The sequence below is a fragment of the Ictalurus furcatus genome, chromosome 10, assembly GCF_023375685.1.
Source record: "Ictalurus furcatus strain D&B chromosome 10, Billie_1.0, whole genome shotgun sequence".
Taxonomy (NCBI): Eukaryota; Metazoa; Chordata; class Actinopteri; order Siluriformes; family Ictaluridae; genus Ictalurus; species Ictalurus furcatus.
Window position 1 is genome coordinate 4,788,503 of NC_071264.1, and position 17,103 is coordinate 4,805,605.

Here is a 17,103-nt window from a genome sequence, read left to right on the forward strand (position 1 = left end):
AGAAATTGTCCTAATATTGCCTGTAGTGTGCCAATATTGAAATTCTTGCACGATTGTATTCTTTTCTTTAGAGTTCAAAGGTCCCTGTGGCCTCAATGCACCTCTGCTATTTTCGACTAAAGTTCATGAGAGCAACAATAAAAATGTCATTCGATAACTTGTCCCTTCTCCAACTACCCAAATATCACCTGACATATGGCACACTAATGTGCGCTACATTCACAAAGCCCCTATAGGTTTACACCTGTTCTTACTGACGGGATTAAAAATGAAGCTATAAAATGTGAAAAGTATAAAAAAAAAAAAAAAAAAAAAAACCTTCTAGTACTGTGGACTTGCTTTATATAAAACAGACATAGTTCACACTTCTCTCCTTAATGTATCTTTTTATTCCTTTTTAGATGAAAAAAAAAAAAAACCCTGTTAAATCCAACCTGGTGGCTCTGTTCCTTGGCATGCACTTGGGGTTCTTACATAGCTTTTAGTTTCGCAAATTGAAGTCCCACTTTCCTTCTCTGGCGTCCCTTGCTGATTAATTTTCAGCTTGTAATAGGTGCAGGTCCGAGGCTGACAGCCTCTGTCCACCACCTCTCTCTATTTGTCAGCAGTTGTCTTCGATGTCTATTTTTGCCATTTTTTTTCTGCCATCTATTCTGGACGTGCTGAAAGGGGCCAAACACAATAGATAAGCGTGCTGGTCGGAAAGGCTGGCACGCGGTTTAGGTTTACACTTATATTTAACCGGCGTACGGGCTTGGATTTGTGTTCTGCTGAATGCTATGTGTGTTTCAGCTGTGCAGTGTTATGCAGAGTTAAGACAAGGCGGGAGCTGCACGGACCTCAGAAAGGAGAGGACAAAGCCACCTGTTTATTATAGAGTTTTAAATCTCTGGGCCTTTTTTTTTTTCGGTCACTCGTTCAGACTTTTGGCTGGAGTTGGGAAGTTGGCATGGTACTTTCTTAAATGGTTCCATACACATTACATACAGGGACATTTTTAAGCTATTACAACAGCATTCTCGCTTTATGGCAGATACTCAGAGAGGATGAAAGAGTGGGGGTTGGCGATTCCCGAAGCAACGTAGAAGTGAAATATTTAAAGTTCAAAACAGATAGATAGGGAAAGGACACAACGGTTTTCAAGTTCAACTCAGCTGTTGTGATTTAAATGGCGAGACAAAATGTGAGCTCTCTGTAACGCTTTATATATGAGGAGCTGCACGTGTGTTTTCCTTGGATGTATACACACTGCAATACTTCTAGCTGAAATGAAGTATCATAACCCCTCCTGTAATTAGACCACAGTGTGTCTAATGTTGCGCTGATGAGTAAAGTATAAATTTGAAAAACTATTGCGATAAATGTAATGGATTGGATATTTTTTAAATACATCTGCTTCTGCTGTTTTAAGATGATACTGTTGTAAGAGAGGAGTACCATGGGGTAGGTCAGTGCAGTACAGGATAAAAGTATGCAGCCCTGTAGAACAACACATGCGTAAAGGCATCATGCCGGCACTCAGACCGTCTAGCTGAATAATACAGGAGTCCCGGTCAGTCTGCCTTCATTCCCCTCCCCCAGCCAATCAGCAGTCATTTCCTTCTGTCCATCAACATGTCACACGAAAGTAATAAATATCGATAGCCAATAAAGACGGCCATAAATTGAAAAGAAAAAAAAAAAAACGAGGGAAAACACTATATGGGAAATAAAATCAAATGAAAATGTGGCGGTCAGACCGAGCGTGGGAGCGCGTGTGTGTTTGTGTGTTGTGGATTGAGCACCAGCGGTGGATCGATAGCCAGTCGATGCACTGCACAGAACTCATTTTGAATTTTGGAGAGCATTATTTTCTCACTGCGCTTTGGCAGGACGTGAGATGGAGAGGCACAGTGTGTTTGTGTGTGTTTGTGTGTGTTTGTGTGTGTTTGTGTGTGTTTGTGTGTGTGTGTGTGTGTGTGTGTGTGTGTGTGTGTGTGTGGTTTTACTTCAGGGAGTTCTTGCTCCCTTGACTTCATGTATATTAGGAGACTAATGTTCAGCTGAATAATTGATTAGACTCTGCTCTGTTTTTGATAATTAGTTGATAGGTTCTTAGCTTTAAGCTCTCCGATCCACAGTAAGAGATTTTCAGACTCTTACTATTTTATTGTTTTGTTTTGTTTTTTTGTTTGGTTGGTTTTTTTTTTCTTTTTTCCCCCTCAAAAATATGTTATGTGCATGCCATAGAGGAACAACAATGCTCAAGAGCTCAGATGTACTTCTCATAACCTCTTTCCAGTCTTTCTTTCTGCTCCTGCTCTTTCTCTCCATGTAAGGAAGCTGAGGTCTGCCAGTGCAGCTCAGGACAAGTATAAGGAAAATACGTGGGAAAATTCTAAATATATTTGTTAATCGTGTTCATTTATAATCACCTACTTTTTTCCTACTTGTTTTTAGTCTGGTTTTTAAGGTTGTAGGTGTGAATATAGGTTTATTATGTAGTTTGAAGTCAACTGTTTTAATCTATTTCTCTTTTCAGACACTGTAGCTAAATAGCAGGGTCGGGAGGGTTACTTTAAAAATGTATTCCGTTACAGTTACAAATTACTTTATAAAAAATGTAATCAGTAACGTAATCCAAGTATCACAATATGTGATAAAGTAATGTAAGCTGATTTATTTTTGGATTCCTTCAACGTCACATATGTAACTAATGTCAAGAGAAAAGCGATATGATCTAAATTACTTTATTTCGAGCTGATTTTAAGCGTAAAACCATGTTTGGATTTGTTTTAATAAAATTAATATCTGAATAAAAGATCATTGTCAATGATGCGGGTAACGTTACATCACAAAAGCGTTTCAGAGAACAATTTGTGTTCATTTCTACCAAATTAACTTTCGAGGTTGCTCATGTGAGCCACGACTGGCAAGAGAGAACCAGAACTATAACCAAGCAGCCGTCTATTATGTCAAAAGATTCATTTCTATGGTTTTAAATGAAAAATATATATATATAATCCTGATAGTATTCCCATTTTTATTTATTTTTTTTACAAAATGTACCTGTATTCTGATTACTTTGTTTGTTGACGTGACTGTAACGGATTACAGTTACCAGTTTTTTTGTATCCTGATCATGTAACGCTGTTACATGTATTCCGTTATTCCCCACGCCTGCTAAATAGTAATTTAGCAATTATTTTTATACAGTGAGGTGTTGCATTTATTAAATTACATACAGATTGTTAATTTAACATGATCAGTATGACATTATTAAAGAATTTCAGGTTTTGAATATTGTTTCATTTCCCGATGTATGCTTTATTTATCGAAAATAAGAAATGAGAATGATTTAACATTTCAAATGTATTAGTCATAGGCATTGAGCTCGGTCTTGGTCATTCCTGTCGCTATTGTTTTATTTCATACTGCGCTACCGTATTTCTCTGCATGAATACGCCGGTTTACACACAGGTCACAGGTCACAGATCAGCCTTCCGTAAAGCCTTATCTCAGCTGTTCTAGGAGAAAATATACAACTGGTCTCAGGTCATCTCATAGTCTAGCAAAGATTACTACTACTGTTTATTGTTTTCTGGCTGCTATAACATGAAGGCAGGCGCTGGAGGCTGCGATCGAACGCAGTGGGTTTTACAGGTCAAGGGTCAGTCTGACGAGTCTGTTAATGTGGTCAGCGTGGGAACTGATCAATCTCCCTCCTTCTGAGGTGGGGCCAATCAGAATCCTCAGTTTAACAATGGAGCAGACCAGGATCCCTGGCTCCGAATCTGAACATATCTGAACATATATACCCCGTATATACCTGGTAGAAAAAAGAAAAAAAAAAAATAACGTCCTGCCCTCAGTATTAGTTTTGAGAATCAGATTTTATTTTCCCCATTTCTGCAATTTTTTCCAGTGAAAGTAAAATACCAAAATGACATTGAACTGTGTATGTTTATGTAGAGTACATCAAATCTACAGGCCCCTAACAGCTGCTCAAAGCTGATGTCTATGTCATAATTTTCTAACAGATCGTTTGACCCGAGCTGTAGCTCTGTGAGCAACTCTGTGAGCGTCCGCTGGTAAACTGCTTTAGCATTGCTATTGAACACGTGATGTTCTCTATATTCCTTATGTATATGAGGATGGTACGACTTAAAAACCATAGAGATGGCTTTGTATCTCAATTCATATGAACAGTTATGCTATGATGGCTTAGGACTACAATTGCCACGAGCAGTTTTGTACTGAAGTCTCCATCAGTGAACAGTGGATAAGTTCAACACAACAGACTTCATGTGAAAACTGTAATGAATTTCCTGGTTACACAATGGCACTGTTTGACCATGTAGTATTAGCACAGTTATAGAAGGGATTTATTTATAATCGCACTATCCGGTGTCACCCAGATGAGTCTGGTTCCTCTCAAGGTTTCTTCATCATATCAGGTTGTTTTTCCTTAACACTGTCACCTCTGGGTTGCTCATTGGGGCTAAATTCATGCATTTAAAATATATAATCCTGACTTTATATATTTCCGTAAAGCTGATTTGGGACAATGTCCATTGTTAAACAAATTAAACTGAATTTAATTTGTTTACTCTTAATGTGAATTAAGTGAAAATGTGAACTCTTAAACTGAATTTAATTTGAGGCACATTAAGAGTAATAACTGAAACTCAGTGAAACCAAGAGAAAGTGAGATCTTAGGCTGGTCTCCAGAGGACTCTGAGTATAGAGAAATGTGGTCACAGTGACGGGTGGCCACCTGCTGCTCAAAGTCCCAGAGTGCTTATCACCTCGAGCTGTGGACGCAGGGGAGCAAACAGAGGCCTTGGCATGATAAACATGCATAGAGATTTCCACTGGATCAGGGAAACAAGAGGCCACATGAACTCTCAGTCCTGAGCATCTGTCGCATTATATACCAAAGCCTTGTGGATTTCTGCTTCATACTAAGTGGTTCTCTGAGTTGCCTCATGGGACTGTAGGAACCTTTTTTTTTTTTTTTTTTTTTTTTTACAGTCAAGGATAAACTACATTGTAATTACCAGGGCTCTGAATAATTAAGCACCCATAGGTGATATGACAAAAAAAGAGGACATTTCTATGTTATACAATGCGTATCACGATATACAATTTAGCTAACAAACTGTCTGCAAAACAGTAGTAAAATAAACAAAAAAACGTTAAACTGTCTTTGATGGTGCTTTTCTTTAATGCTTACGAAGACAAAGAAGATTAGCGGGGTTTTTTAAAAAAAATTACATCAAATCGATGACATCCATTCTGTACCATTTTATTTTGTAAAGATTAAAAACATTAAAAATATGCATCACTTATACCAACGATATCTCGGAAAAGTGTATCGCATAATCATTTATCACGGTATCGATATTATATCGATGTATCGCCCAGCCCTACCATAGATATTTATGAGTCAGTCATGAAATTTCATTTTCATACTCACTGTACTCACTATTTGCAATAAAATGGGATAGTGTAGTATAGATTAGAAAAGTAATTCTCCTACCATTAATCTATACGACATCCACTCACCATGAAAAAATTAATTTGCGTCAAAAGGTGGAAAGGAAGTGTATGTGACGGCGGACGAACAGATGTCCACTGAAGATGACTCAAAGCTCCTGCGCCGTCCTACAGTCTCATTGAAGTGACTTCAAACCCCACCCGTAGGTTTCCCCAGCAGCCACACTAATCCACATCCAAGAAGTCAAAAGGATTCATGTGCCATTTCTTTTTTTTCCCCCCCCTCTTGTCTTTATGTAAATGTCATTTTGGGACAGTCGTTTGTGATTCCATTAATCTGGTCATTAAGGCACTTCAAATAAAAAAAAAGCTACTTATTAAAAGCAGTTCCAGCTGTGTACCCTCATTATTCTCTCTTAACAATGCTTGTGGCACTCTACCAAAAAACATGAAGAGGGAGAAAGATAGCCGGGTTTTGGCAATTTGGTGCATGCACCATTATCATCATTCAGGACTTCATTTGCACTCGAAAATCACTGAGCATACCATGCACTTAATCACTGTAGCTTTTGTTTTAAAGAAACATTTCCATAATTCCTATAGAGTGTAGTGAAGTATGGTTGTAGATAAAGGCTATCCAGCTGATCGAGACATTGGTATCAATGCCTGAATTACTGTAACGGTGATAAATGGTTTCTTTGCTGATCTTTCACGGTAAGTACTGAGAGAAAGTTGTTCGTAAAAACACTGGTGACTTTGAAATATTAAAAGAGCTCTGTTTAAACAAAGCCGATCTATGATCCGGATTTGGAGGTGTGATGACAATAGTAATAGTAGTGGATATTAGTGTGGATTTTTTTATTGAGGGGGGGGGAAACTGTAGCCATGAATTTGGGACTTTTTTGTTAAATCCATCACTTAGGTTTTTGAGAATTAAGTCCCGGGTTATAAAGACCTTTGCACAGTTGCACTTTACTCACTGTGCTGAAAATATAGATAACGCAGAATAATACGTTAATTTGAAGATGCAGATAGGTGAGAGAGATCTGAAATATCTGCTGGAGAAAGAAGGAAAAGAGAAGGCTGACAAAGAAAAGAGAGAAACCACAATAGAGGTGCAATTTTCTGTCTCTTTGTCCTATCTCCTTCAGTCTCCTAAGCTTAATGGACTTCCCCGCTGCCCCGTGGCATTCTGGTCCTTGCTTAATGATCCAAAAAGACAGGCCATGCTGGAGATTTAAGGGGACAGACCTTCCTGACGACATCTTTTTTTAAAAATTGTCTAAAAAAAAAAAAAATCGGGGCAAATGACAGATTTCTTTGAAGCCTTGGCAGATGCTTGACTTACTCGACAGGCATTTGTAGTGATCTCTCACAAGCATGAAATTTTGGAGACAGGACTGTGCTGTAGATGTTTTGGCACCTCTGTTCATGCTGGTCTTTTACATAGAGTAAATGTACGCAGTATGTGCAAGAGTTTTGAACCGAAACAGTTAAAAAGACTTGTAAAAGAGGTGCCGTGGTGAATATTTGACTGTGCTGAATGACTCAGGATGGTGAATTGCCTTGTTCTGAAGTATTGTAGCTTCAGTGTTTATAGTTGATGGTTTAGCTTTTGGGTAGCTTATCTTAGCAGCTGCTTTCTGAGTTTGTTATGACTGCAATATTGAAATCAAATTTTTAGTCAAAATACTCAGACGGGGGTGCTGATGCTGATGGCACCTCTCAAGGCAATGAGATAAAAGGATCTAGGGTTGTTCTTTGCCTAGAGGAAATGGTGGTTAATTTTTTTTTTGTTGTTTCTTTCCTGAGTAAGTGCTTTCTTTTCAAATACCTCGAAGTGCCTCTTTCTTTGTTTTTTTATTTTTTTATTTACGCGGTTCACCCCATATGCCAACAGGTGAGTATCAGAAGCACAAACATTTTCCGTTGACACTCTTGATAAGACGATGTTTGCATGGAACTGGATGAAAGGGACGGAAGAGTTTCATTTTTTTCCCCCCTCATTTCTCATGTCCCCTGGTCAACGTGCTCCTGGCTACACTGTGTAATCATTGATGCCCCGAGCCATGAGAGCCACACAACAGCGACACAATGGTGCTGTTGTTCCCAGAGCTTGGCTTCCAGGTGAAGCACGTCACATCAGGTTCCCACAGTCGCAGGAGCCAGGGAACATCATCACATAGCACCGAAATAATCACAGCCCGATAAACGTAGAGTAGAGTAACACCTCTGCACAAACAGGTTAATTAGCAGCCGGGGGCAGCGGTAACACGGCAGGTGAGAAAGACGACAGCTGATGTGTGTTTGTCTGAGTTCAAACGAGATTACTGATGGAACGAAGGTGTTAGAAGGAGGATGAAGCCCGGTCAAATGAAAGGCAGTAAGGCTGCTGGAACGTGCAGGGGACATTTTTAGGAAATATTTTTGCATAAATCTGAAAGAGAAAAGCAGAAAGACCGACAGCCTGGTTTCAAGTAGAAAAAAAGGTTCAAATTAGCGCGTATAAACTGTCAAATTTTAAATTCTCATAAGGGACCTTCTAGAAAAATGGACAATTACTATACAGATATACTGATAGGATATTTTACAGTATTATGCTACATAGACATAATGTAAAATATTATAATAATGAAATTGACCATTTGGTTTATTTCACAGCAAATTATTATTATTTTTTTTTATATTACAACAAAACTTGTTAATTCTATCAGTTAAGTATCAATTATTATTGTTACAAAGCAGCAAAAATGATATACTACATTAATTCATTAAAAAAAAAGGTAATTACTGTTATTTTATAGACATTTACCAAAACAAGTGTTAACTTTTGTTTTACCAATAACATTTTGTAATTTACAATTTAATAAAAAATTAAAAAAAAGAAAGAAAGAAGAGCAACTAGTGAATACAGCAGATTTGAGAAGGGAAAATAGTTTATTTAGATGCACTGTATACTCAGATGAGTCATGTATGCTTTAAACTAATAAGATGTACTTTTGAAATGACGTCAATATATGTAAAATGTATCTCCTCGAAATATTACTACAGATCTACTAATACAACAAAAACGTAAGTTAAAAAATGAACGGAATTGTTTTTTTGTTTGTTTGTTTGTTTGTTTATTTTTGCACTAGTACTAGGCGCATAGAAAGTAACTTGTCAGATCACTATGGTTTTTTTAAAATTATTTTTTCACATCGCACAATGTCTATACAAACCGACTCACATGCCATTCGAAGAAGCTCACAAGAACGCATTATGAAGCTAAACGCAAAGCGGAAATATGTGTATATACACAACCATTAACCAGATAGGTGATAAGGAAAACAGGTAAGGGAGATAAATAGATGGGGAGAAAAAAAACAACGAACATGAAAATAAAAGAAGGAGGACGAAATTAACCAAAAAAATACAGAAGGACATAAAATCAGAACTCAGACTTGGAGCAGTGAGGGCATATTGCTGTGAACGTGCACATTACATACTGAATGGAATTATTATTCTTTTTTTTTTAAATAACACTCTTCCTGCTTCCAAAAATATTCTGACCGTTCCCCGCCTTCTCCCGCAGTTATTTTTGCATGCAGCAGTCTGCCGTGCTTTCTAATGAACTTAATTTGATTTATTTCCCAAAATATAAACAAATGATTCATTTAGCCTTGACTAAAGTATTTACTGAAGACGAATGGATGAAAGCAGAAAATGAGCCACCATGTTCAATACACCATGTTAATAAACCTTCCCTTTTTTTTGCTGCGAACTTTTGGCTTCACTGGAGACTCCTTATGCATGTGTTTTTGTTTTTTTTCAATTGACAGATTTAATGTGAAAAACTTTACTACTGATTGTTTATTCCAGCTGGATTGCATGGAGTAAGCAAACACTAATACTAATAATAATATACACTGCCACTGTTCTGTAGAGTCACGCAATCTGCTCACCATTAAATAATTTCTTACCTGCATAAATGTGAACTCAAATGTGGCAGTTAGCTCAGGTAGGGAAAGTTCATAGATAACCCTCAACATTAGGACACTGGTGAAAGAGTTTATGAGAAGAGATTCTTTATGTGGAAAGAACCGAACGCACAATAAAAGTATTTCTATATGAATGGCTTTCATTATCTAACAAGCATTATTATTTGTTTAGAGTTTGATGAAGACTAGAAATGATTATCAAGATAACCAAAAAGCTAACCTAACAATCAACCACACAGTCCCTAGAAATAATGTTATTGCATCTAGTTACTTTATTCAAGTTATTATAGCTGGTTATTTAAGACTCAGAGAAGAAAAAATTATTCCAGACTCAGTAATATCAGAGGGGAGATTATTCCCCTCCCCCTTTTTTAGATACCATTTATTAATTAAATTACTTAGCAAATTTCTTTGTGATTTTTATTTATATTCATTTATTTTAATTTGGCAACAAATTCTGTTAAATTATAGACAAAGAGTACATATTGTAATACTATAAATCTGTTTCTTTGCACCATTTTATAACTAAAATAAAGCCATATCTTTCAGTGAAAACATGCTGGTTTTTTTTTTTTTTTTTTGTGAATTCACAGGGTTTTTAGCATATAAACATTATAAGGATATACAGTGGTTCTTGAAAGTTTGTGTTTGTGAATTTTCTATATTTCTGCGTAAATATGACTTAAAACATCATCAGATTTATAAAAGTGATAAAAGTAGACAAAGAGAACCCAACTTAACAAATGAGAGAAAAATATTATTTGGTCGTTTATTTATTGAGGAAAAATGATCCAATATTACAGATCTGTGAGTGAACCTGTGCTTTCTGGCGTGACCCCCTTTTGTCTTCATTTGTTTAATTGGGCTACCTTTGTCTACTTTTAGGACTGGTGTGAACATCTGATGAGGTTTTAAGGTCATATTTGTGCAGATAATATAGAACATTCACACACTTTCAAGCACCAATGTAAGCACTGGGGAGCTCTTCATTCAGATCCTGGATTGATGTGAAAAATAAGCGTGGAATTCTTTCATTTAGCGTTCCTGAAAGTACAGGAGTACATGGCCCTCACTTCACTTTTAGAGTTTCTTTTCCATTTCTTCAGGTCGACTTGAATTTGAATTTGGCATTGAAGTAGACTTGAAATCAAATTCCAGAGAAGTAAACTATACCCACGTACTGTTTTTTTTTTTCTCGGATTCCTTTCAGGTTGATGACCAAATGAAACTTCTCCAAAACTGCTGGAGCGAGCTTCTCATCCTTGACCACATTTTCCGACAGGTGATGCACACCAAGGAGGGCTCCATCCTGCTGGTTACAGGGCAACAGGTGAGTTGGAGGTCCATACGGTTCCTCTTACTCGAGCACTTTTGCTTTTGCACTCCACCTCCCTATAGAGCTCATCAGGCCTCTCGTCAGTGTGGATCAACACCCTTTAAAGTCCTATCGACTGGCCATGTCTATGCAGTCACTACTCCATTAAAAATAGATTACACTTATAGGTATGAGTTAATGTGATCAGAATAATCAATTGTGCATTTCTTATCAAGTCAGCAGAGTCCGAATAAATAAAACAGCTGGTTAAGCATGCGTGAGCCATCGCGCTTTGCTCTGAGAGAGGAAGAGAGAAGAGGGAAGAAGCTGTGATTTACTTTGCCGGTCTCTTAGGAACAGCGGTGGGTGGATGCCTCAGGCTTTGCTCAAGTTCTCAACACAGGGGGTCCTTTCATTGCATATAGAACACACACACACACACACACACACACACAAAGAGTCACACTCAAAATGTTTAAATTGCTCATTATAACTAGATCATTGCGCTCCCTGTCTGCCAGTAGAACGCGCGATTTTAATTATTAATCTTTTTTATTCCCACCTTTCAACAAAATGCTCAAAAATCAACTCATAAATATTAAAGTTACAGAAACATTTGCTGATCAGCCTCGCTCCACAGCCACTAGACAGACCGTATGTCAAGATCGAGAACTGAAAATGGATCCAATCGCAACTTTAATTCAATGTGGAACAAATGATACGTTGAATTTTTGCACGAGGAGATCAAATGCGTGTCTTGCTACAGTAACGCGGTTCGGAGTTTGACAGCGGGGGGGACAGTTTTCGCCACTGGATTCTCAGTGGTGCACTTATCTACACTCTGACTGTGCAGCAGGAGCAACGGCGTCGTCTCTGAACAGCTGTGTGAATGCTTTAGCATTAAATGATTGGAGTCATGAACAACATGCCAGTAGTGATATTAAAAACATATGGGAAAGAAGCCTAATTTTATTTTAAAACTTTATTTTTCCCCTCACTGATTTCAGTGAATATTTTGTGTAGAATAATAGCACTGAGCCTCTCTGTGTACTATCTAACAAGGTTGGAGACACTTATAAAAGCATACTGGTCCACAACTCCATACAAAACATTTACCGATTAATTACTTAAGTGCAATTCAGTTCAGACCACATGTTGTGTTTTAATAGGTTCCAAATCTGGAGACTGAGCTGAGACTGAGCACTGAATTTGCTCCCGTTTTGTGTTGAAAGCGCTTTTGTTTCCCCCATGGTGATGGGTTTTACACAAGCACAACTGATTCATTTTACCCTGAAGGACATGGTTAAAGACAAGAATAGAAGAGGCAAAAATTTCAATTATTCGTTGAATTATATTCATTTAAAAATATTATTTAGATGTAATTTTGTCAGAAAATGTTAAAAATGTGAGTTTAAAAAAATGGGGTTTTGTTTTTACAGTAAGGGCAAATAGGTTTACATTTGTTTGTGAGGAAAATCTGAATTATTCTTTCATTGTATGTTTAATTTTCATGATAAATCGTACCCCTTTCCCGTTAAAGGTGGCGGTCATTGTGGACTTGACGTTTGTTCGTAGTTTCCTCTGTGCAATATTGCGAGTCCTGTTACATACAAGTCTTTAAGCCTCACTGTGAGGTCGTATAATCTCTGTGGTTAGTGAGTTCTGCCTGGTCACTAGTCTCTGTATTATGTGGTGAGGGCTGACTGAGAGCAACAGGGTACGTGCGGGAGGCTGTGTCTCATTTGCATATTTTGGCTAATGAACAGCTGGTGTTGAAAGAGCCTGTGGGGAGAGAAACAGAAAACACGTGTCCTATTGCGTCCTATTATTCTACCAAAGGCCAGGACTGACAGCCAGGTCACATACACGCACACACACACACACACACACACACACCCTTCCCACTAATTTAAACATAGCTTCACTCTTTGCTTTTCTTTTTATCATTTTATCATTCTTGGCCCTGAAAGATACAGACTCCTTGACCTTCGGAGGAATTCAAATCAGAGAGTATATTATAATCAAATATAATATATACGGTGCTTTGTCTTTTCTCAAGATCATGATCAAGCAGTGACGGAGTTGTGTTGAGAGTGTTGGCAAAATTTGAAAATATACTCATAGATGCATTACTCTGCATTACTGCATGCATCCAGCATTTGGACATTTTAGTGATTTATTCGCACTCCCCCAATATATATATATATATATAAACAGTGTGCTATGGTGGAAAGTATCATATAGTCAAAAGTAACACAAAAATGTATGAGATTACATTTACTGCATCTTCCAGACTGTAGGTTGCTGAGTTTTGTTTTTTGTTTGTTTGTTTTTTGCCACCTTAAACATATAAAAGTTACATCTTCTAGAAAGGAATAACAGTTGTAAAAAGTATGTGGACGGATATGGATTTACTCACTCAAAATACATACAAAAATTTGATCCAAACTTGTTTTGGGTGAAGTATCTTTTTAATTCTTTCTCTTGAAACATAAAATTTTAGAACATAAGGTGTAGTTGCAAAATGTCTGAAATTACAAGTTTTTCCTACTTTGAATGTGAAAAATGTTCAACACACTGCTCGAGAAGCCTGTGTGTATGTTTTGTTTTTTTTTTTTGCTTTGTAGGCCTGTTTGAATTCATGAATGTACATACCTCAGTTCCTTTATCACATGTTGTTGCCATATGGCAGCAATTACATTTGACCATTTAACAGAATACTCCAAATATATAAACTTGTTTAAATGACAAAACATGGATGTTAACTTAGATAGTGTTCCCCCCCCCCCCCCCCCCCCCCCTTAGGTAGTTTTGTCTAAAGATTGAAATATTAACAAAATTTTGAGAGCCCTCTGGGGATGACCTTCAGCATACCGTGTGACTGCAGAAAATGAAGTGAAAACAGCACTTCCTGGTCATCTGACATGGTTCTCCCACCTTTTCCAGCTACATAGGAAAATAGTCGTTTTGTATTATTGCCTATCAGAAAAAAAATGTTGAAACACGTTTATCGTTAACACAATTTTATATATATATATATATATATATATATATATATATATATATATATATATATAAGACACATTTATTTATTTATTTTTTCAATTTTAAATGCTTCTGAATGTATTTTATTACAAGCAACATTTTAATATTACTTGTTAATATAATAAGGAATAACTAGTGTGAATTCTCTAGACCGGACTTAAATATATCATTCATCATATTTACACAATAAATAAATTAGGGTCTACCTGCATTTTTTAATTGCAAATGTAGCTCCAAGGAAGACTGCCCTACTCTTAGGAGGCCAGCCGTCTACCTACCTCCAGAAACCCTGGCACAGTCAATTATGGTAATGAATTGTCAATAAATATAAAAATTTAATATGGCCTGCTTACAGTGAGTGGCAGCTAAGGACTTGCCTCCAAGACAAATTTGCTGCTGCTGCAGATATTAAGTGCACCTGAAAGGGGAGGGCTGGGCCTGCTAGCCTGGGGGACCTGCATGCTTGTGCATCTCCAGACCCCCCCTTTGTCTGGAGCGAGGGAGCAAGGGTCCAACAGTCCGCACACTGGGGATAAAGCGAAACGTGCTGCTTTTCCCCTGTTTATTTTGATGTTGATTATCATTCCACCCTCACTCCTGTGCACTGTCTCTGCTGTGCTGAGAGCACACACATATGTGCATGCACACACACACACACACACACACACACACACACACACACACTCACACATACATACACACTGGCTGTACTTGTACTTAGGTGCGTGGGACAAGGTAGGCTTGGTAAAGGTTAGCATGCAAGAGAAACCGGATATTCGTATGCCTTCAACTATGTATCTTTCTCATCATATTCTCTACCTGCCCACTCGCACCCCCAGGACTTCCATGATCAGTCTTACTATTTAGACGACACCTATTTTCTCAGGCTTTTCGACTACTCTTCGAAACTCTTGATGTTTGTCATGTAATTGTTGGTTGCTTATTGCCGTTGGATGCAAGAAAAGTCATTGACTCATATACACTATCCATGTGGCCTGTGAAAAATGATGCCTGTTAACTGCATGTTCAAGCACAGCGCTGTTGAAGCAGACCACTTACCTTTACAATCTGTTTGCGTACTCTTTCCCTTCAGGTGGATTATGCGCTAATTGCGTCTCAAGCTGGGGCCACACTCAACAACCTCCTGAGTCGGGCGCAGGAGCTGGTGAGCAAGCTGCGCTCCCTTCAGCTGGATCAGAGAGAGTTCGTCTGCCTCAAGTTCCTGGTGCTGTTTAGTTTAGGTGAGTAGTTGGAAGAAGGGAGTGCTCGCTTCCAAGCTTCCTGGTGGATTTTGGGATAATCCCAGAGACGGCCGTCTTCTCCCCGCCTATCCATGTCTGATAAACCTAGTGCCTGTTATTCATACCACTGCCTCAGACTCCCTGCCTCGTACTCTTGAGTCTGTAGAGGTCACCCATCTAGGACTCCAATCCTAGAAATGATGACGGAACTCCAACTCCAACAGCTATGATGTTTACTAATGCTCTAATTTAAGTTTTAATTAGTGTTATAGAAATCAGATGCAGTGCATTTAAACCTGACTCATCTTAGCCGGGCCTTGTATTGACCTTTTATGTAAAAGTGCCTTGATATGGATTTTAGCACCCAAAAATGGTGAACTACGAACATTCCTGCCACCAGACACATTAAACATGAAATTGAAATGCTTTACTAATTCTTATCAACTAAGACAAAAGTGCAGCAGGCTTTTAAAACATTTAAAACTGCATACAATTATATAATTCATGGTACAGCTTTACATTCTTGAGTCCATGGGATGTGCGTGCTTACGTGTGTGTGCGCGTGTTAATATAGTAATGTGGTCTGTGACATTTATCCCATTTTCTTTCTATGTTGCAGTATAGCATTCCTTAACTTTCTTACCCAATGTGAGACGAAAACTCCTGGAAGAAATATCAGTAGAAAATGTACATATCTAGGGGCTACATTGGGCTCCATTGTACATGGGTTTTGTACACACGTCTCTGCACACATCTCTATTCTTTATGAACACTAAAAGCACAGGCAGGTTATTTGTGGTGGCTGAGTGGCTTTCTTTTCTTTACTTTTCTTACCATCTACTGACAAAAAGAGCATTACATTTCAAATATTAGCAGTAAAATTGTCTCAAATTTATTAAGTTTAATAATAATAATAATAATAATAATAACAGGAAGAAGAAGAAGACCAACAACAACAACCATTTATTTAGCTAGATATTTGTGTTTTTGTTTTGGTATGCTGTGCTATCATTATCATTACCGTCTGGATGGTGTAAAATATCATGGTATGAATCTGAGTTCATGTCACCCATATTACCGACATGGTATTAATCCATAAACAGTTCCGTTTTCAAAAGTTTATTTGAAAGTTTCAGCAACACACAAGGACCAGATGTTCTCGACTGTTCTTGGAGATGTAAACTACTAAAGTTGTACAGTTGCAGAAAATCAGGAAATTGTTGAAATGAATCCTGCAGGTTTACACACTCCAGGCACTGACTCGATTCTCTCCATCAATCAATCTACCCGTACATTCATCTGCAGTCTCTCCCTTAGTTTGTTATATTAATATTTATTATTATTGTTATTATTATTTGCTTCTTAAGTCAACATAGCTGTATCAGGTCATCCCGTGAAAGACGCCAGCCAAGACCATCAAACACTAACCAGGTTTATACGCCTTTGATTTGCACATTAGGAAAATATTGAAATATTGATGCAGCACATTGCACCCCGTCAACAGCATTATCATATCACTCTTGTCTCGCATTTCATGAAATAGAAAAGACAGAATGGTTGTTGTGGGTTGTGTTTGTTTGCTTTGGCCTCAGTTTTGTTTTTTTCCCCATCCGCCCCGCTTTTGAGCAGCGTTTGCTTTTGAGCAGCTCCACATCCTTCCCCATGCTTAACAAAGGAACAGAAAGGTGGTGAAGCTGCCGTAAGTTCAGCCGTCTCAGCCTTATGGGGTTCGTGTGTGTGTGTGTGTGTGTGTGTGTGTATGCGTGTGCATGTGTGTTTGTGTGTTTGATATGGTTGTTGTTGTTATTGTGTGTCAGAGGTTTTAGCTGGCAGGGGGATGGGCTTCGAGTCTAAATAATTTGGCAGAAACATCATCCATAATAAAACACTCACCTGAGGGAAGTGTATCGCCCCCGGCACTAGCATCAACCAGCTCGTCGGCCTGGCTGTGGGCGAGTAAGAGACTGGAGATTAGCGCCTGCACTGATTAGAATCATCCTGTGGACAGAGGTGTGCGTGTGTGTGTGTGTGTGTGTGTGTGTGT

The 17,103-nt window shown here is 38.1% G+C and overlaps 1 protein-coding gene across 2 annotated transcripts in view; it reads left to right on the forward strand.

The window, feature by feature from the left end:
- Nucleotides 1-17,103, forward strand: part of nr5a2 (nuclear receptor subfamily 5, group A, member 2) — a 49,754-nt gene that overhangs the window by 18,682 nt on the left and 13,969 nt on the right. For both annotated transcript variants that reach the window (XM_053634185.1, XM_053634186.1), the window contains exons 6-7: nt 10,669-10,788; nt 14,912-15,059. In XM_053634185.1, the coding sequence (XP_053490160.1) occupies nt 10,669-10,788; nt 14,912-15,059 (268 nt within the window). The remainder of the gene's footprint in view (nt 1-10,668; nt 10,789-14,911; nt 15,060-17,103) is intronic.